The 21,876-nt window shown below is 42.3% G+C and overlaps 1 protein-coding gene across 1 annotated transcript in view; it reads left to right on the forward strand.

Annotated features, from left to right (window-relative positions):
• The window catches only part of LOC139170318 (gamma-aminobutyric acid receptor subunit alpha-2), a 302,125-nt gene that overhangs the window by 251,836 nt on the left and 28,413 nt on the right, over positions 1-21,876 (forward strand). Inside the window, exon 7 of the mRNA XM_070757344.1 lies at positions 9,606-9,749. Within this exon, the coding sequence (XP_070613445.1) occupies positions 9,606-9,749 (144 nt within the window). The remainder of the gene's footprint in view (positions 1-9,605; positions 9,750-21,876) is intronic.

The raw sequence follows: 21,876 nt of genomic DNA on the forward strand, positions 1-21,876 counted from the left end.
CTCTTCGGTTGTCCCTTAATTTTTTTGGTATTTGCTTAAGAATTCTAATTTCTTTCCCTTTATGTACTACTGTTTCATCTTTTGTAATTTTTAATATTTCATTTCTAATTTCTTTTTTGGCACACCTTACATGTACTTCTCTAGGGAGCTTATGTTTCCAGTCATAGTTAGTATGCACCCTGTAAATTTCGTTTATTCCATTTGCAGTTTCTTGCTTATCTTTTTGTAGAATATTGGCTATCATTTCTGTCATTGTCTCTACTAGGTTTTTGTTTTTATCTTCTACATTTTGAAATCTAATATAAAACTCTGTTCTGTCCATCTCTAAATTAATTATTGATTCTTCTAACTCTTTGTTCATCAGCATACAGCATAAGCTTTTGATCTATTGTATCTACTTTTTTCATTTTGTTCCACTCTATTTTCAATTTGTTCTATCCTTTTTTCGTTTTTCTCTAAGATTTGTTGGATTATTTCTATTTTATTATCCATTCTTTGCATATCTTCCCTCATTGTCTCATGATTTCTGTCTATTTTTTCCTGGAGTTTTAACATTGTTTCTTGGATTGCCAATAATGTTTCTTGTGTTGATTGTGAAATATTGCTTGTTTTTTCGGTTGCTAACATGCTAGTTATTGATTTTTGGGTTGAGGGTGAACCTGTTGGTAAGATTGGGTTAGAGGGAGGTTTTTTAACATATTTCTGAAATGTTGACATTTTAATTGCTTTAACTACTTCACTCTACCATACAATTTCCCTCAGAATTTCCCTTTCAGTAGGAAGAATAAATAATGATTCTATATATAGTAATATTATTAATAATTATTAGTTTTAAAATTAATTGTTAAACCTAACATATATTGTAATATAGATACTAAATGAATTTAATTCTAAATCAATCTTAATCTTGATCTTAATCCATATCTTAACGTATATTGATTAATCTATATTATTGATAATATTTAAATCTTTTGGGAATAATTCACAAAACAAAAAAAGAAAATCCCAACTAACAAATGAGTCATTATGTAGCTAATTATAGAAATAACTATCTTAAATACATCTTAGGTTCTTAATAACACTTATAGTATAGTAAACAAGATTCTTTCCCCCCCTTTCAATCAATAGTAATAGCAATATCAGTAGTAATAATTAATAATTAATAGTTAATAGTGTTCAATCAATAGAGTTCAATTCATCAAAGATTTAAGTTAATTTAGGTTTTTTTATGAGTCTTTTTCACAGTTCTTAATTCAACATAGATACTTCGTCTTTCAAGTTTCTTATTCACTATGATCGCCAGAAAGAAAAAAGGTTAGAAAACAGAGTTCTCTGTCATTGTCTGTTGCCGTCTGTTGCCGTTTCCTCCTCTAATTCTTTTAGTTCACTGCTTCCTTTGCCCCAGTTAATGTTGAAGTTAAAGTTTCCTTTATCCATTGTTCGCCTTTTTTCCCCTCCTCTTTACATGTACTGCTTTGTTAAATGGCATCGCTCTTTCTCTTTAACTCGTCTCCCTCTGGTTCCTTCTATGTTTCTTTTCCAGATCGTGTCGCTTCCTCTGGTTCCTACTGCCGGTACCTTCCATTCTTCCGAACTCTATCACCATCACTTAAAGTGCTAGTGCTCTTTTCAGCTCTCAGACTCTGCCTCCGCAAACTCCTCAGCCTCCGCAATCTCTGTAGTCTCCATCTCCATCAAGCCACTGTCGCCAACAAATCCACTCCCACAGTTAAATAAAACTATCAACTAGATCGCCAGCATTTTTTCAGGATACACAGCTAACCGTCCATTTAAATTACAGTCCCATTTCTTATAAAGTTTAGTTTTCCCAATATTTTATTATTATTATTTTTTGTTTGTTTTGGCTTTCTCACAGCTCACGTACTACCTTTTACGTCTCCTTCTCTTTTCTTTTTTCTTCTTTGCTCCCCCCACCGCCGGGTAGCCACTACTTAACTTTAGTGGTTTCTTTTATAATTTACTGTCTCACTTGCTATATTATCGCTTATTTATCTACTCCAATATTTTGTTTAATTACCGTATCGGGTCTCTTTACTCGTAAAAACAGAATCGTAATATCTTTCCTTGCTTCCTCTGTTGCAATGGGCAGTCACAGCACTACCGTCACCATGTTGGTTGGCGGGTCTCCTGCATCGGAGTTTGCGGGGCTCTCCTTTCTTCACGCGGGGTGTTTGCTTTCCACCACCACGCTCGAAGGAACCCCTGCTTCTTCACCCACTCCTCCGGTGTGGATGTGCCAGAATTTTGGCCTCCGAATGTCAGGACCCAGGTCTGAGAGAGCGGAGTGTTGCTCTCTCCTGCCTGCTCGCCGCGGCTCCGCCCCGGAAGTTCTGAGTACATAAATCTTGGTAAATGGGGGAGGCTGGGAGGAATGTATGAGGAATGTAGTGGGAGATAATGGGAGAAAAAGGAATGTGCTAGTATGAACTGCATTTTGAATACAGAAGAGAAGAGAATAAAGATGGAGTTTCTTTGTTTATGACATACTGCATTTAGTACGAGTTATTTGTAATAGCTAAAGTTCTACCATGTTGTGATTCAGCCTGAGGCTCCTCAGGGACCGGCTGGAGCTCTGCCGGATCCATGCCCAGAGGAGGAGGACAGTGAACAGGAGGGGGAAGACCAGGCAGACGGGGGAGAGGAACGTCAGGAAGAGGAGGAGGGAGAGCAGCCTGAGACCCCCCGGGGGGGCTCTCCCCAGCTAGTAGCCTGGATTCATTGGATGAAGACGCACAGGCTATAATAGACATGAGGCAGCGACGTGCAGCTCAAAGACGGGGCCAATTAGAAAGGTATTTCCATCCCTGAATTGGCAACAGCTGGGTTTGGGTGTGGTTCTCCTCAGCAGGGTTGAAAAGGCAGGCCCGCCCTTACAGTCTTGTGGAGAGTTATCAACTGGGAGTCCTGTGACCTTGCTTCGATTCTTGGCGTCTCTGATCTTGGCTTGTGGCCTAGAAGTCTGGAAGACTTGGGGGAGGCGTGGGTTTTATTATCTCCAGCATTGTTTTTGCCAGCAAGAATCCTGTTTTATTGCCTGGCCTTCGTGAAACCTCTGTGAAGCTTCATAGTGCTCCTGTCTGTAAGAACAGTTTTTGTTACCTGTGTTTGCTTTCAATTATATAAACTGCCTTTGCTTTTTACCAGTGTGTCTAGTACTCTTTTTGGTTGGTGTTGGCATCTGGGGGGACCCAGACAGAACAGTATAACTCTCCACCAACCACCAGACACCTGGTTCACAGTTTCGGGGGTGGTTTGTTTGTTTATTCTTCCTGCTCTCTGCTGCTGGTTCCTTGTTTGGCATTTTTGCTTTTTGGGTTCCTGTTTTTGCCTTCCACCATGGCCGTTTCTGCAGTTGACATGCAGGCTGTGTTTGATGAGTTGCGCAGGGACATTGCGCAGTTGACCCAGACGGTCCTGGTGTTACAACGCCAGGTGGAGGATTTGTCCCAGCCGGCCCCACCCCAGGTGCCCCCTATCGTACCTCCTCCAGCGCCTTTGCCCAGGAGGAAATGTTTCGTGGCGATGCCGGAAAAGTTCTGGGGGGACCGGCGGCTGTTTTCTGCGTTCCTGAGCCTAGTGCAGCTGTTTAAAAACGCCCAGATGATGCACTTTCCTGGAGATGACCACAAGGTGGCGTTTCTTTGTAGCTTGTTGGCTGGCCCTGCAGCGTCGTGGGTGGCACCTTACCTGGCTCGGGATGACCCTCTATTTCAGAACTTTGCTGCTTTCTGTGATCAGCTGCGTCACCAATTCGCGGCCCCGGTGCAAGAGCAGACGGCCACGCGGGTGCTGAAGCAACTGCGCCAGGGTTCGCACCCCCTGGCGGACTACATGGCTGATTTTCGGTCTCTGGCTGGGCAAGTCCAATGGAATGAGGCTGCCCTGATCGAGGCCTTTCAGGATGGACTATCGGACACTATGTTGGATGAACTGGTGCATGAGGTGCTGCCCAGCACTCTGGACGTTTTGGAGCAGCATTGCCTGGCAATAGAGGCCAGGCTGTTGGCCAGGGAAGTCCATCGAGCGGGACGGTCCAACCCCCGTGCGTCAGGCGTCCCGCCGACACCTGTTCCGCGGCGGGGGTTGTTGACCATAGGAACCACGGCTCCGGTCCCTGCGCCCCGACGTTTTCAACCAGCATTGCCTCCACGCCTGATGGATCGTGTTGCCGCTGGGGAGCCGATGGACGTGAGTTATGCACGACCCCGCCAGACCCCGGAGGAACGGGGGCGTCGGCAGGCGGGCGGGTTGTGTTTTTATTGCGGGGCCCCGGGACCTTTTGCTGTGGTTTGTCCCCACAAGAGGCGGAGCACGGTGGCTGCCGCCATTCCAGTACCCTCCAGCTCTCCCGTGCTTCCAATGGCGTCCCCCGTGCAGTTCCAGGAGACAACCCCTTGTGTCCCTGTCCCTGTCATGAACTCTTTGATGGCGGGGCCTTTGTCTGGATGTCCTCAGTCGCCAGAACGGTCAGGAATCGAGGGAGGCCCGGCTTGGTAGCAACACTAGGTCGGGCGGGGATCCCACTTTCTCCTGACTCCATGGCTACCGACTCCGGACCGTTTCGACACCTGACGCTCGCTGTGACTCTGCATATTGCTCAACGGACTCGGACTTATCCAGCGTTGGCCCTCGTCGATTTGGGGGGGGGGCGCGACGAATTTCTTGGACGAAGCCTTTGCCCACCGCCATTCCTTGCCCCTTTGTCCTGTCATCCCGCCGTTAACTGTGGAGACCATCGATGGGCGGGTGTTGCTGGCTGGTCCCATCCGTTTCCAGACCCTGCCGGTGTGGATTTTCATCAGAACTCATGAGGAGGCCCTGCAGTTTTATGTCAACAAGGGGCTTCATTTTCCCCTCGTGCTGGGGTTGTCGTGGCTGCACGAGCATGAGCCGCATGTGATGTGGTCCCAGAACCTGGTAACATTCTCCAGTTTGCAGTGTGTGGACCACCACCGACATGTGTGCGCAGCCCACGACCCAGTAGTTCCCGCGATCCAGTTACCCCGTTGCCTCGAGGAGATCGCCGATGTTTTTAATGAGAAGGAGGCAGATCGGCTACCACCGCATTGGACGTACGACTGTGCCATAGACCTGATCCCTGACGCCAAGCTCCCGGCTGGTCGTTTGTACTCCATGTCAGAGCCGGAGCTTGTGGCTCTCAAGGACTTTGTTGAGAAGAATTTGGCCAAGGGATTTATTCGGCCATCCAAATCCCCTTTGTCTGCCCCTGTTTTGTTTGTAAAGAAGAAAACGGGCGATCTTCGCCTCTGCTGTGACTATCGGCACCTTAACGCCATCACGGTGCGGAATAGGTACCCCTTGCCCTTGATCCCTGAACTCATGGACCCGTTGCGGATGGCAACGATGTTCACCAAAATTGATTTGCGCAGTGCATACAATTTGGTCCGTATGCGGGCCGGGGATGAGTGGAAGACAGCGTTCGGCACGCGTTACGGCCACTTTGAATACACCGTGATGCCTTTTGGCCTCACCAACGCCCCGGCCGTGTTTCAACATCTGATGAATGACGTGTTCCGGGACATGTTGGACCATTTTGTTGTGATTTACCTTGATGGCATTTTAGTGTATTCCCCAAACCATGCCATACACTTGGGCCATTTGCGCCGGGTCCTGCTCCGGTTGCGGGAGCAGCATTTGTATGCCAAGCTGGAGAAGTGCCAATTCTTCCAGACTACCGTCGAATTCCTTGGGCACATTTTGTCTCCAGGTGGCATTTCCATGGACCCGGGCAAAGTGGCCACACTTCAGTGTTGGCAATCTCCACGACGGGTGAAAGACGTACAACGTCTTTTGGGGTTTGCGAACTACTATCGGGCTTTTATTCCGGGGTATGCCACGTTAACCACGCCCTTGACTCGGTTGTTACAAAAACAAGTCCCGTTTGGTTGGGGGGAGGCGGAACAGCGGGCTTTTGATGCCCTGAAAGCGGCGTTCATGGCGGAACCGCTTCTGCGCCATCCTGATCCCGCTCGGCCGTTTGTGTTGGAAACAGACGCCTCGGACGTAGCGGTGGGCGCAGTGCTCCTTCAAGCCTATCGTCCCGGTGACCTGTTGTTTCCATGTGCCTACTTCTCCCGCAAATTGTCTCCCTCGGAGAGAAATTATACTATTTGGGAGAAAGAACTCTTAGCGGTGAAGGCCGCCTTTGAGCATTGGCGGCATTACCTGGAGGGGGCCCGTCACCAGATTGAAGTACGGACGGACCACCGGAACCTCGAGTATCTTCAGACGGCTCGGAAATTGAACCAGAGACAGATCCGCTGGTCCTTCTTTTTTGCGCGGTTCAATTTCCGCATCAGGTACACTCCCAGCGCCCAGAACCCTCGAGCGGACGCCTTGTCTCGCAAGCCGGAGTACACGCACCTGAAGGAGCCGGCTCTTCTGCAGACGGTTCTACCCCCTGCAGCTTTGGCTGCGACCCAGGACCCAGTGGACTTGCATCGCCGTTTACGGGAGGCGCAGCGGGAGGATGTGTTTGTAGCGCAGAGGGTGCGGGAGTTAACACCCAATTCCCCCTGGACGTTCCAAGATGGTCTGCTCCGGTCCCGGGGGCAGCTGTATGTTCCTGCTGGCCCAGTGAGGGGCCTGATTATGGCCCAGTGTCATGACTGTCCAGTGGCGGGTCATTTTGGCCTGTTCAAAACATTAGAGCTGGTCACTCGGACATTCTGGTGGCCACGCATCCAAGATGATGTGCGTTCCTATGTGGCCACCTGTGTCCGGTGTCGTACGGCCAAGGGGGTGACTGGAGCCCCGCCAGGATTACTGCAACCTTTGCCCACGCCCGAGAGACCCTGGGGTGCCATGTCCATTGACTTTGTGACTCATTTGCCTTCCTCTGCTCACTTCACGGTAGTCATGGTGGTGATGGACATGCTCACCAAGATGGTTCATTTTGTACCTTGCACTAGGGTGCCCACTGCCCAACTCACGGCCCAAATGTTTATCAGCCACGTGTTTAGGTTACATGGGCTTCCGGATCAGGTGGTCTCCGACAGGGGAACACAATTCACAGCCCGGTTCTGGTGGGAATTGATGTCGGCCCTGAATGTGTCCGTGTGCCTCGCATCGTCGCAGCACCCCCAGACCGATGGAGGCACAGAAAAGGTCATAGGGATACTGGAGCAATACCTGAGGTGTGTAGTGGCGGATCACCAGACTGATTGGTCCAGGTTCCTTCCTGTAGCAGAGTTTGCTTTTAACAACTCCCGCCACTCCTCGACCCAACTCACGCCCTTTTTCGCAAATTATGGCTTCCATCCTTGCTTCTTTCCCTTGACCCTCCTCGATTCCCCGGTGCCTGCTGCCAAGGACTTCTTCTCGGAGCTGCAGGTGGTCCACGAGATGGTGAAAAGGTACCTGAATAAGGCCAAGGAGGACTATAAGAGAGTGGCTGACTGCTCCAGACGGGATGTGCCCCCCTTGGTGGTGGGTGATCAGGTGTGGCTGTCCACAAAATACATAGCCTCTGAATTACCCAGACACAAATTAGATCCCCGGTTCCTGGGCCCTTTTCCCGTTGAAAGGGTGATCAACCCGGTGGCCTACCGGCTCACCTTGCCGGCCAACTTGCAGGTCCACCCTGTGTTTCACCGTTCACTGTTAGTCCCTGTCCCTCCCGATTGTCTGCTCCGTCCCAACGTTCCCGTGTTTCCTGCCCCGTGAGTTCGTGACCACCTCCCTGAGGCTATGGTACATGCCATTCTGGATTCCCGTTGGGTGGATGCTTGCTTTCAATACAAGGTGCAATGGGTGGAGGGGGACCCTGATGATCGCTCCTGGGTGGAAGCGGCGTTGTTGGACGCTCCCGACCTTATTCGGGATTTTCATGCCCAGCTTCCCCAGAAACCACATCCTCTCTGCTGGCAGGTGGGGAGGGGCCTTCCGAGGGGGGATGGTGTTGTGATTCAGCCTGAGGCTCCTCAGGGACCAGCTGGAGCTCTGCCAGATCCATGCCCAGAGGAGGAGAACAGTGAACAGGAGGGGGAGGACCAGGCAGACGGAGGAGAGGAACGTCAGGAAGAGGAGGAGGGAGAGCAGCCTGAGACCCCCGGGGGGGGCCTCTCCCCAGCTAGTAGCCTGGATTCATTGGATGAAGACGCACAGGCTATAATAGACATGAGGCAGCGACGTGCAGCTCAAAGACGGGGCCAATTAGAAAGGTATTTCCATCCCTGAATTGGCAACAGCTGGGTTTGGGTGTGGTTCTCCTCAGCAGGGTTGAAAAGGCAGGTCCGCCCTTAAAGTCTTGTGGAGAGTTATCAACTGGGAGTCCTCTGACCTTGCTTTGATTCTTGGCGTCTCTGATCTTGGCTTGTGGCCTAGAAGTCTGGATTGGGGGAGGCATGGGTTTTATTATCTCCAGCGTTGTTTTTGCCAGCAAGAATCCTGTTTTATTGCCTGGCCTTCGTGAAACCTCTGTGAAGCTTCATAGTGTTCCTGTCTGTAAGAACAGTTTTTGTTACCTGTGTTTGCTTTCAATTATATAAACTGCCTTTGCTTTTTACCAGTGTGTCTGGATACTCTTTTTGGTTGGTGTTGGCGTCTGGGGGGACCCAGACAGAACATACCAGAAACCAGAACATTATAGAAAAGAACAGATCCCTTTAATGTGGAGTTTAGGTATTTTTTGTTATATTGAAACAAATTGAAATCCAAAAGAAAACAGTATGGTTTCACAAAGTTCTCTCTGATAAACTCAAAGACAAAAAGGATACATGGCTCAGGGCCAGGCTTTTTATGGGACCGTCTCTTGCCACATACCTCCCTATCTTGGGCCCGCCAGAGATCATCCAACACCGTTACCAAAGCATTTTTAATGCTGTAGCTAGGCTGAAACCCGACTGATACGGGTCTAGGTAATCGGCTTTAACCAAGGACCTCAGCAGCTGGAGCTGAACTGGAATTCCAAGGTCCCTTCTAGTGCTATTCTGATTGATTGAAGTCAAATTACATCAGTTTAGTGGGGAAAAGCTATAAATTGATTAATATGAAATAATGATTTGCTACGTATGAAATTAATTCTATATATCAAATCTTACTATGTTTTTAGCTATGTTAGCATGGATTCTTCTCCCTTCCCATCTGCAGGTTTGAAGTATTCAATTAAGAGAATAAACTATCTGTATTTTTATATTCATAGTTTTGATGTCTGTTTCACTCTGAAAAATTAAGCTGAACTTAAATTCTGGTTATATATAGTATAGTAGAGATGTGACTTTTAGTTTAAACGATTTGATAAAATTTCAAAGATGTAACAAAACAGATTAACATAATTTTAAAAAATAAAGGAAAGAGATAAGTGATTAGGGTCTGAAAACAGGAAAGTGTCATTTAAAAAAAAGAAATTAGTGTCTATGTCAGGCATACAAGAAATGAAATGAATTAATTTGGGGAAATAATTTATTTTTGATTGTGCATCTTTGTCATATTTGGTTATATTGTGAACTACCTTCTGCTTAAATGTCCCTATCACTATTTAGAGATTTAAATATTTAATTCATACTTTAAATTCTTTAATAATCTCAAATATTCTGAATTACTTTTCTTTTTGTCCTTGCTAGATGCATATACAACAGCAGAAGTAACCTACAAGTGGACCTTCAATGCGTCAAATTCAGTAGAAGTAGCTCCAGATGGTTCAAGGTTGAATCAGTATGATCTCTTAGGCCAAACAATTGGACAGGAAACTGCCAAATCCAGTACAGGTTAGTAAGATGAAGAAGAAATAATGTACAGCATAATGTACAATTTAATTATTGTACTTCTTTGTATTTACAGTCAAGATACAATTTTTTTATTTTCCCTTTTTTTAAACAATATACAATATGGTGTCAACTTGCCAGTTTAATTTAGAATATAGAACTAGATAAATAATAATATTGGAAAGGACTTTAGAGATCAAGTTACAACCACAATTGAGCCCAATATTTATGTTACTATGCAAGATGTTTGTTAAATGAATTTTAACCCAATTAACAACTTTTTTACAGTTGTTATGAGAATTACTGCAGTTGTTAAGTTAGTGTCAGGCTTGTTCCAGCTTAGGCACTTAGAAAAGAAAGACTGCATGCTTGAAGTGAAAGATTCACTTTTGCTAAGATCAAATGGTTACAGCATAAGCAAAGCTGGATCTGAATATTTCCATACAATCCTATGGTTTTCCCATCCCCCTGACTCTCCCGCTCAATTACGAGCAGTCCATCAGTATCCAATAGTATTCAGTTTTGGTGTTTTGAGAATGGCTTTGAGGTTTAGCACCTCTTTTGGTTGAGTTTCACATTCTGTATCCACAATTCTGTCCTTGATTGGATGGTTCATTCTGGATTGACACCTTTGGTTCCTGTCATCCTGTCATTCCCTTGCTTCCTCCCTCTGTCCATCCCTACTTTCCCATCCTCCTCCTCCCTCCTGAGTTTTATGGCAGGATGCCAATGAAGCAAGCTGTGCTTACAATAGTAGACCTGACATTTTGCCCCCTTTGGAAAAGACATCAGTCATAAGGGAGAAGGAGACAAAAAGAGACAAAAGAACACAGAAAGAGAGAGTGATAAATCAATGAAGTATGCCTGGGTACTTGCTGTAAAACGTGCAGAGAATTTTCAGGGCTTGAACATTTTTTATTTATTTATTTATTTATTATTTATTTATTTATTTATTTATTTATTTTATTTGTCATACAAATATAGTATTGTATTATAGTATGATTAACATAATACGTATAAAGTAGAGATAGAAAAGATAAAAAGACATTAGGACAGGAACGGTAGGCACAAAGGTGCACTTATTGTGCATTGAGCCACTCTGAGGGAGGAAAGTCTTTCCATGCAATTTAGTATTGTACTTTTCCTATTTGCTTGCAAGAGTCTAGGATTTCTCTAATTTCAAAATGTTATTCCCCTTCAATTAGAATGGGGTGTGGAGATGGCTTCACTATTGGGCATAAATAAGTGATTGCTGATTTTAATAGGCTGCATTGGAATACTGGGTGAATATGCTTGAGAGATTTGGGCAGATCTGTTGTTACTGGATTGATGACTTTATTAATTGGAAGGGCCCCAATGTACTCATTTGAGTGAGACAGAAACCATTTGTCCATTTTCAACACTTCCATGAGTTGAGAGTTTAGGTCAGCCGAAATATCCGAGCCCATCCTCTTTTGGAATCTGGTGACCAATGAATTTCCAGTTGTTTAGAAGAGATCACAGATCAGATTATTTCCTGCCACGTGCTGTTCTACTGGGGCAACCCAGACAAGGTATCAGCCATGAAGTTTTTCCCCCAGGTAGGTAGTGCAGGGAGAAATTAAATCTGTTGAAATTCTGTGCCCAATGGGCCTGCTTAAACGATAACTTCCTAGGGGTCTTCAAGGCCTCCAGATTTTTATAATCTTTCCACACTTTAAAGTGATGTTTGGCCCCTTTGTGGAAATGCCTCCAAGTCAGTAGGGCCCAACGGACAGCAAAAGCTTCTTTCTCCCAAATGGCCTACCTCCTTTTGGTTTCGGTTAATTCATGGGAGGTGTAAGCACAGGGTTGTAGAGTCCCATCAGTATTTGTTTGCAGTACTACTGCTCCAACCGCCACATCTCTGGCATCAGCTTGAACTACAAAAGGGGCATCCATGTCGAGGTGGTTGAGGACTGGCTCAGCTGCAAATAGTTGCTTGAGCTTCTCAAAAGCTGATTGACATTCCATGGTCCAGTCTAGGGGTCGACAAGGTTTAGGCTTAGCCTCTCTTCTCATTTTAAGAAGGTTTGTCATTGGCAGAATAAAAGAGTAAAAGATGGATGACCTGCCAATAAAAGTTGGCAAAGCTGAGGACACTCTGTAGTTGCTTACGTGTATGGGGAGCCTCCTGATCGAGGACTGCCTGCACCTTTTCAGGGTCCATTTCAATACCCTCATGTGATATGCAGTAACCCAAATAGTCCATTTTGTTTTGGTGGAACTCACATTCTTACAGTTTGGCATATAGTTCATCCATCATGAGGTTTTTTTTAAAGACTGATCGCACCAGTTTCACATGTTCGTCCATTGTCTCCAAGTAAATGAGAATATCATCAAGATAAGACTAAAACCTAGGGAGGTGTGGCCATGGCAGTACAGAGTTCACTGTGCTTCATGAAACCCTGCAACCTGGGGGGACCCAGTTCTTATGGAACTGACTCAGAACTGCCTTGTAGGGGCAGAGAAGAAGAGGGATGCCATCAGGAACCTGTTTGGGGTCAGCATACCCCACAGGGAACCAATTTCACTGGTGGCAGTGAAAATCGGCTTGAAATCAAGCTGTCCAAGCTGCGGTGGCTGTGTAACGAAAGGATTGTTTTCTGGCAGTTGGACATCATCTGGAAAGAGGATTAAAGGAATGTGCAGGAGAGACGGAGAAAGAAAAATACAGTACATATTGGTGTTCCGGCCAAAAGAAGAATTTAGTAAAAGCAATTCAGCAGTTTAAAGGGGAAGTACAAAGGGACCAGAAATCAAGCAGCGGCTAAAGCAGCAAACGGAGACTATCAAGTTTAAATTTAAATAGTACAGTAACTAAAGCCTAAGGATTGTTGAAGTTTTATACTGAAGGACCTGCTGGAGATACAAACAACTAAGCTAACAAGTAAAAGAGGACTCTTTTGGTTAATTGGATATAAAAATGGAAAGGATCAAACCGGAAGAATTCTGAGTGCCCTTTGCCAGGTGGAGAAATTGAGGCTGTGGGACATATTGCATAGCAGCTGGATGATTTCAAATGAAGGATATTTGATTTTGTGGTGTGTATGGAAGTTTTTGGTATTTAGTCAAAGCAGACTACTATAATTGGACTGTGATATAATTTTAAAACTGGAATTTGTTGAAAATGGAGGAAATAAATCAGATGGAAGTTATTGTGTGTGTTCCCTGTCAGCCTTTAGACTTGTCAGATTCAGAAGACAGAGATGACATAGAAGCTGTCAATTATCCTGATTTAAGAGATGTGGGGGAAGCTTGTGAGGATGAAAGGGAAATAGAACAGCTGTCAGACAAAAGCATGCAGAGTAATGCCTCTTCAGATAATGGGGAGATAAAAGGAAGTCCTTGGTTAAATCCAAAATTCAGAAGGTTACAGAAAAGAAAAGAAGAAATTGGGGGAAGAAGTTTTAATATGCTATTCAGAGTATGTTAATTAATTAATTAATTACATCACATCCGGAATTGAACGGAAGAGACGGGTTGCTTTTCTTCAAAGTGCTAGAGAAAATGTTGGCGTATATCGTCTCTCCAGATAAGTAAATTTTATATTGCGGGATAAACTGCTTTTAAACAGCGTGAACCTTGACTCAGAGATAAGATGTTTTTGAAGGTTGTTATTTAGATAAAATTTATAACTTTGTAAATTAGCCTGTGAGAGTTGGAATGCATTTCCGTGCCAGAGCTGAAATGACGAGATTCAATGTGGAAGTAAAAATAAAAGAAATGTTAGTTTGAGAATTACCAGCCTGTGAAGCTATTATTATTGAAGCAACTAGCCTGACCCCAGACCAGATCCAGAATAGAAGTGATAGAAATTTTTATAGACTTGCTAAACGATTGGAGAAGTAGTTGGGGAATGGAAATAAAGGTAAAGGCTAGAAATGAAATTAAAGCAGAAATAAAAATAAAAGAGCAGAGAGAAGAGGAGACAACTAAGGGAAGCACTGAGTCATATGAGGACGAAGAAGAAAGGATTACTGGAAATAATATGAAAATTAAGGACTAAGTTAATGAATATTCTGAATATTACTATGAAATTTATGATGATTGTTATTTGGAAAACTATTAATATATTGAGAATAGTAACAAGAAAAAATAAGACATTAAAATGATGGGATTAATAATTTTATGGAAACCTATAAAGATCAAGTAATTTATTTTAGAAGGAAAAAACGTTGGGGGGGAAAGTAGACAGTGAGATAAAAATAATGGAAAAAAGATAAGAAAAGGATAAGACAAAAATAAGAAGTCAAGGAAGTGGGGATGGAGAAAATTTAAATATAATAATAATAATAATAATAATTATTATTATTATTATTATTATTATTATTATTATTATTATTATTAATTAGATTTGTATGCTGCCCCTTTCCGAGGGGAAAAGGGTAAAGAGTAGAAAATTTAAAGGAAAATGGATGATGGAGGCTGGAATATTACTGATAGTTTTTGGTTTGGGGTTTTTTAGCCCTAAAAGTATTTTATTAGTATTTTATTAATGATAAGAAGATGAATTGCTTAGGTTTGATATATATAATGAAGTTTAATTGTTGGATAAGGGTTTTTTTTCGTGTTTTAATATAATATAAAATTATATTACATTGGAAGGATGAATAGAAAATAGAATTGTGATTTTTGTTTAGTTTTGTTTTTCTTGCTTTTTTGATGTATTTATTTCTCTTTCTGCTGTACTTTTTGGATTAAATGTACAATGTTCCCTCGATTTTCGCGGGGGATGCATTCCGAGATTGCCCACGAAAGTCGAATTTCTGCGAAGTAGAGATGCGGAAGTAAATACACTATTTTTGGCTACGGACAGTATCACAAGCCTTCCCTTAACACTTTAAACCCCTAAATTGCAATTTTACATTCCCTTAGCAACCATTTAGATTATTACTCACCATGTTTATTTATTAAAGTTTATTAAAAAAATATTTATTAAAGGCAGACGAAAGTTTGGCGATGACATATGACGTCATCGGGCGAGAAAAACCGTGGTATAGGGAAAAAACCCACAAAGTATCTTTTAATTAATATTTTTGAAAAACCGTGGTATAGACATTTCGCGAAGCTTGAGCCTGCGAAAATCGAGGGAACACTGTATATGCAAATAGAAGTATCTTAGAAAAAAACCAACAGAAGGCAGGAGACGAAAGCAGGAGAGGAATCTGGAGCCTTGAACCATAAAAAGACCAAATATAAAGGAGATCGAGGCACTGCGAGGGTCCTAAGAGATTTTAAGAGAACCTTTCAACCGTTTGATTAATCAATTGGACTATGAGAGACTGATTAAATTGGTGCCGAAATCGCAGTGCAAGGAACACATGCAGCCATTTGACAAGACACTTGCGAGCTTGTGGAAGACACCAATAGTGACGGGTGGCACAAAAACATTGAAAAGGAAATTAAAGAAGATCGGTGTTAACCAACATGAAGAAACAAGTGGAAATACCTTGATTCCTTTATTCTTATGTAAAATATAATAATTTGGGGAATATTTGTTGTTATTTACAAATTGATCTGTGATTTTTAGGAGACATTGTTGGAAGAAGAACTTTCCCCCAACACTCTTTCCCCCAACTGCTACACTATATACCAGATAGTGGTTACAAAGGTATTCCTTTTCTTCACTTTCCTCTTCCCTTTGAATCTTGGAACTATTCAAAACAGACTATACAGGATACAAAATAATAATACTATACTGACCTTGTCCATCTGAAGAACTTTTAATTTATTAATATTAATATAGTACATAGCTAAATGTACATGCTCATGTTCAATATTTTAAATACGGTACATAAAAATTATTAAACTATTATACTAATTTTGTTTAACTTTTTATAGTGAAATCTCTAGTCTCTTAAGATAACTTAATGCAAGTCAACACATTATTAATGTTTTAAATACATTGTGCATCTAGATCAGGGGTGGGCAATTAATTTTGCCATGGAGCCGCATGAGAAATTGGGATGCTTTTAGAGGGCCGAATCAATATAATTAACTCAGTTCTACCCAATACTGTATATTATTGGATAGAACTGAGTTAATTATATTATAATTATAAATTATAATTATATATTATGTTATGTTATATTATATTATATTACATTACATTACATTACATTATATTATATTTATAAATTAATTGCCCACCCCTTCCTTCCTTGTTCCCTCCATTTCTCCTTCCTTCCTTCTTCAGATGGAGAGAAGCTTCTGTGTCTCTGATTTTCTCTGCCTTTTATTTTTGCTTTTGGGCAGTTCTTTACTTCTCTTTCAAAATATTCCTTTCACGTGCCTCTCTTCAACTGACCTACATTGTCAGTTGAGAAAACATAGTGGAGGCTGTGTGTGAAAGTAGCTTTGGATTCCTTTTCTTCCTCCTCCTCCCCTTTCTCCCGAGAGGTGGGGTGGGGGGTTTGCTTTAAATTTCTTGGAAAGGCCAATGAAACCAATGAACAATTAAAAAATGAGCATTTATTGGACTTTTGCAAAAGGGCATGGAAAGAGAATTTCTCCTTCCTTCCTCCCTCCATTTCTCCTTCCTTCCTTCCTCCCTCCATTTCTCCTTCCTTCCTTCCTCCCTCCCTCCATTTCTCCTTCTTCCATTTCTCTTTCCTTCCTTCCTTCCTCCCAACATCCACGGGCCGGTCACAGACAGCAGGCAGGCCGCATCTGACCCCCGGGCCGCACTTTGCCCAGGTCTGATCTAGATATTTATTGAATATAGTTTATAGTTTATAAGTGAAAGAGAATATATATATATTTGTTTTCGTAGATTTTCACGGGTACAGGTATGACGGTCTTGGTATATTCGGGTTTCTTCCCGTGTAGGATTTAGAAATTTCTGGCGAGAACAAGGACAGAAGCACCAGCCTGAAGATGACGAGTGGGACCTCGTCGAAATGTCACCAAAATTTTTTAAATCTTACACAGGAAGAAACCCGAATATACCAAGACCGTCATATATATATATATATATATATATATATATATATATATATATATATATATATATATATATATATATTAAAATTAAGGGAGACTAGGATAGATCTATTTCGGCCTTATTTTGGCCTCATCAGCTAGCCATACCCACTGGGACTTGAACCTGCAACCTTTGCCTTGTAAGGCAGAGAATTATCCTCTAGGCTACAGTATCCAATCCCTTCAGCTCTGCACCAGGGAAAGGTTACATATACGTATATACCTGATATTTAAATTGATATTTAATATTTTGATTTTTGATATTTGCTTCCTAAAGTTCCTTTATTATTATTATTATTATTATTATTATTATTATTATTATTATTATTATTATTATTATTTATTATTATTATTTATTAGATTTGTATGCCGCCCCTCTCCTTTAAGTATTATTGTACACTAATAGCATTATTATTAATAATAATAATAATAATAATAATAATAATAATAATCTTCATATGTTTAGTAATTGATAGACTGTTAATAAGTTCATACTCAACCCCAACAAGTTGGAGTGGCTGTGGGTTTTGCCTCCCAGGGACAATTATTTATTATTATTATTATTATTATTATTATTATTATTATTATTATTATTATTAATTAGATTTGTATGCCGCCCCTCTCCATAGACTCGGGGTGGCTCACAACAGTGATAAAAACAATACTTAATGACAGATCTAATAATTAAAATCTAAAATAGCAATTATACATATAAAAAATCTAAAAGAGAAACCACAGTAAATAAAAGCATACATACAGTCATGTTGTGCACAGAAACTACATAGGCAAGGGAAAAGTGTCTCAGTTCCCCCAAGCTTGACGACAGAGATGGGTTTTGAGGAGTTTACGAAAGGCAAAAAAGGGTGGGGACAGTCCTAATCTCCGGAGGGAGCTGATTCCAGAGGGTCGGAGCCACCACAGAGAAGGCTCTCCCCCTGGGTCCCGCCAGACGGCATTGTTTAGTCGATGGGACCCAGAGAAGACCAACTCTGTGGGACCTAACCGGTCGCTGGGATTCGTGCGGCAGAAGGCGGTCTCGTAGATAATCTGGTCCGGTGCGATGAAGGGCTTTATAGGTCATAACCAACACTTTGAATTGTGACTGGAAACTGATCTGTAACCAATGCAGACTGCGGAGTGTTGGAGTAACATGGGCATATTTGGGAAAGCCCATGATTGCTCTCGCAGCTGCATTCTGCACGATCTGAAGTTTCCGAACACTCTTCAAAGGTAGCCCCATGTAGAGAGCATTACAGTAGTCGAACCTCGAGGTGATGAGGGCATGAGTGACTGTGAGCAGTGACTCCCGGTCCAAATAGCAATACCAACTGTCCGTCCATTACCCTGAGGGGGGCGAGTCTTTGCCCCCCCCCGAGAGTGTCCACAACTTGGGTGTCCTCAATTCACAGCTGAGCTTAGAAGACCATCTCTCAGCTGTGGCGAGGGGGGCGGGGTTCGCACGGGTACGCCTTGTGCACCAGTTGCAGCCCTATTTGGACAGCGAGTTACTTCTCACTGTCACTCATGCCCTTATCACCTCGAGGTTTGATTACTGTGCAAATTGTGCAAAATGCAACCGTGAGAGCTATAGTGGGTCTCCCAAGATCTGCCCACATCTTAACATTACCCCGTGAGCTGCACTGGTTGCCAATTGGTCTCTGGGCGCAATTCAAAGTGCTGATTATGACCTTTAAAGCCCTACATAGCTTAGACCAGATTATCTTCAAGACCATCTTCTGCCTCATGTATCCCAGCAGCCAGTTAGGTCCCACAAAGTCGGCCTTCTCCAGGTCCTGTCGGCCAGACAATGTCAGCTGGAGGGGCCTAGGGGAAGAGCCTTCTCTGTGGTGGCACCGTCCTCTGGTACGAACGCCCTCCAGAGATATGTACCGCCCCTTCCCTCCTGGTCTTTCATAAAGCTCTTAATACCTACCTGCCATTGGGCATGAGAGTTGTGAGTGATGAGATTACCTCCAGGCAATACTATGCATGATTGAATTGGATGAATGTGCATCACTGTATATGGGTTTTGTAATACTTTTTAGTAATTAGTATATTTTTATAGTAATTTAGATTTCTTACACATTGTTCCATTTATAATGTTGTATGCCGCCCTGAGTCACCTCAAGAAGGATGGCATAGAAATCTAATGAATAAATAAATAAATAATAAATCTAATTAATACATGGATGTCAACCCGCCTGAAAAACACTTTCAAGTAAATAATTGAAAATCAATTTTAAAAACATGAAAAAAAAAAGAAGTATCTTAGATATATAACATTTGGTTAAAAGTAAAATTGAATGTTTACTATGTGAAATTATAAAGGATTAATTGATTTAAAATAGTTTAAAGAATATAACAATACAATAATAGAATGAATTTTGAATGCTGAAGTTAATGATGTAATCTATATGACTATCATGATATTATGTTAAGAGCTCTGTCTTTCCCTTTCTTTAGGATAGATATTGTTTAGTAAAGGAAGAAATGGACAAACAACTGTTTGACTAATTTGTGATGTGGCATTTATTGAGATAGAAATGATCTATATAAACAAGAGCTGTTTGAATGGAAAATTTGAAATTTACTATAAAAAAATCTGAGCAAATTAATTGATCTGGGATAATATATGAGATTATGAGGTTTAAATAAGAAATGTTGAAATGTATAATGAACATACATAAGTTGGCACACTTAATTATAGGTCTAAAAGTACAGTGGAACCCCGACATAAGAGCTGCTCTACTTAAGAGCAACTCGAGATAAGAGCTGGGAGGGGAGAGATATTTTTGTTCTACTTACAAGCCCAAATTCGAGATACAAGCGCCAAGGAGCTGTCTCCTGAAGCCAAACGCTAACTTCCGCGTTCGGCTTCAGGAGACAGCTGCGAAGCGGCGCGCATGTTTTAAAAGGTTGCAGCCGGCCTGGGGGGCTCGGAGGGGGGGTGCTTGCAGCTTTCTTTCTTGCTCTTTTTCTTTCTCTTTTTACCTTCCCTTCCTCTATTTCTTCTTTTCTTTCTCCTTCTCACCTTCTTCCCTCCCTCCCTCCCTTCACTCATTCCTCTCTTACTCTCCCCTTTCATAAATTTCCTTGCTTCCTTCCTCTGTTCCTGTCCCTTCCCTCTTTCCTTCCTTCCTTCCCACCCTCCGTCCATTCATTCACCCATTCCTCTCTTGATCGCTTAAAGCCGGTCCCTGGTGCAAAAAGGGTTGGGGACCTCTGTCCTACAGGATTGGGTGGCAGAGAAGTTGAACATATGTAAACTTAAAAGTTTAAGAAAGTTTACAAGTTAAGTGAAAGAAACTTCATTATTCATTTATATGTACATGTACATTTCTTCATTAAAAACATGTCTTTCTGCATAATTTAGACTAACTTTGTGAGTTTTTTGAGGGCTGGAACCAATTAAAATTATTTACATTAATTCCTATGGGGAAAAGTCGTTCGAGATAAGAGCTGCTCGACTTAAGAGCCCAGGTCCGGAACGAATTAAACTCGTATCTCGAGGTACCACTGTACTGTAGAGGCATTTAGTTATGACAAAAGAGATAGTAAGAAAAACATTGAGGAAAGAAATTAAGAAAGCAACAGGCCTAGAAATGAAAAGGAACAAGAAAATAATAAGTGTTTTGGAAAGCCAAGATGACAGCTATTAAAAGCTGGAGTTAAAATTTGGGATTAATTTGATGAAGAATCCGGGTGACAAAATTAGACTTTTTTATTGGTGGAAGCTAAATTCAGTGATACCTAAATACCTAAAATTAAAAGGTTTAATTTTTTTCTTTTAGTTATGAGTAAAGGTTTTAGAATCATTGGTTGTTTTGTTTTCAAATTTGAATGTAGAGCATCAGTCTGCTAAGGATGGAAGACACTCTGGGAAAAGTAATAGAGAGTTGAAGGGAGGAAAGAAGTGAAGGAGAGAGAAGTAGAGGAGGAGTGAAGAGACAGTAAGTAGGATGAAGATAGATAGAGAGAGGGAGGGGAGTGTAAGAAAGAATAACCAAGGGGACAGACTGGTGTTGGTTGTAAAAAGAACAAAATAAGATATTGATTTATGAACAATGGATAAAAGTGTGTAATTACGCATGCTGTTTGTAACATTGAAATATATAGTTAATTTGTATGTGTGAAAGTGGAGATTTTTTTAAAAAGTTGAAAAAAAGGAGATAAACCAAAAAAAACCCTTGTAAAGATGCTCATGGAGCACTTCATTGATTAGTTTCATGAACACTGCCGGCATCTTCTGTAGACCAAATGGAAGACCCGAAATTGGAAACAGCCTAAAGGGCAGTTGAAAGCAGTTTCCCACTCATCACCCTCTTTAATTCAGACTCAGTAGTAGACCTCCCTTAAGTCCAGTTTAGTAAAAATTTTCCCATTGGCTTGATGAGCTAAGCATGTCCTTCATCAGGGGCAGAAGGTACACGTTTTCAATACAAATAGCATTTAGGTTCTTATAGTCAACACATAAGTGAAGAGAGCCATCTTTCTTCTCTCAGAAGAGCAGGGGGCAGCCACTTGTGGCCTAGCAGGTTGGATGAATCCTCTTCTCAGGTTTTTGTCAGATGAGTGCAGCTCATCTATCTTGTGAGGGGCAAGATGCCAGTAAAATGAGTTATACTAAAGATGGCAGACCTGACAGTTAGTAATACAATTGTTGAATGAATCTGGCTTCCCCAGATTCTTTACTTTAATTGTTGAAGGGTCGCAAAAGATCAGCACATAACCCCAGGACACTACAAATGTCATAAATATATGCCAGTTGCCAAATGTGCAAAGAAGGACTAGGGGGAAACATGATAGCATTGTTCCAAATATCTCCCACATGCGCCCTGCCCCGCTGTGCATGTGCAGCAGAGCCCCAAAAACTAGCTGGCCAGCAGCAGGGGCTCATGCATGTGCAGCTGAGCTGGTGCAATGGCTCAAGTGGGGCTCTGCATGCCAGCTGTGGCATGTGTGCCATAGGTTCGCCATCACAGACATAGGTTTCCTGCCTGAGCAGAGGGTTGGATTAGAAGACTTCCAAGGTCATTTTGAACTCTGTTATTCTGTTCTGTTATAAATATAATTAACTGGTTCTGTTAACATGTAATTTTTCAAAGTGGCTTATCTGAGGAAGAATTGA

The sequence above is a fragment of the Erythrolamprus reginae genome, chromosome 7 (assembly GCF_031021105.1).
Source record: "Erythrolamprus reginae isolate rEryReg1 chromosome 7, rEryReg1.hap1, whole genome shotgun sequence".
Taxonomy (NCBI): Eukaryota; Metazoa; Chordata; class Lepidosauria; order Squamata; family Dipsadidae; genus Erythrolamprus; species Erythrolamprus reginae.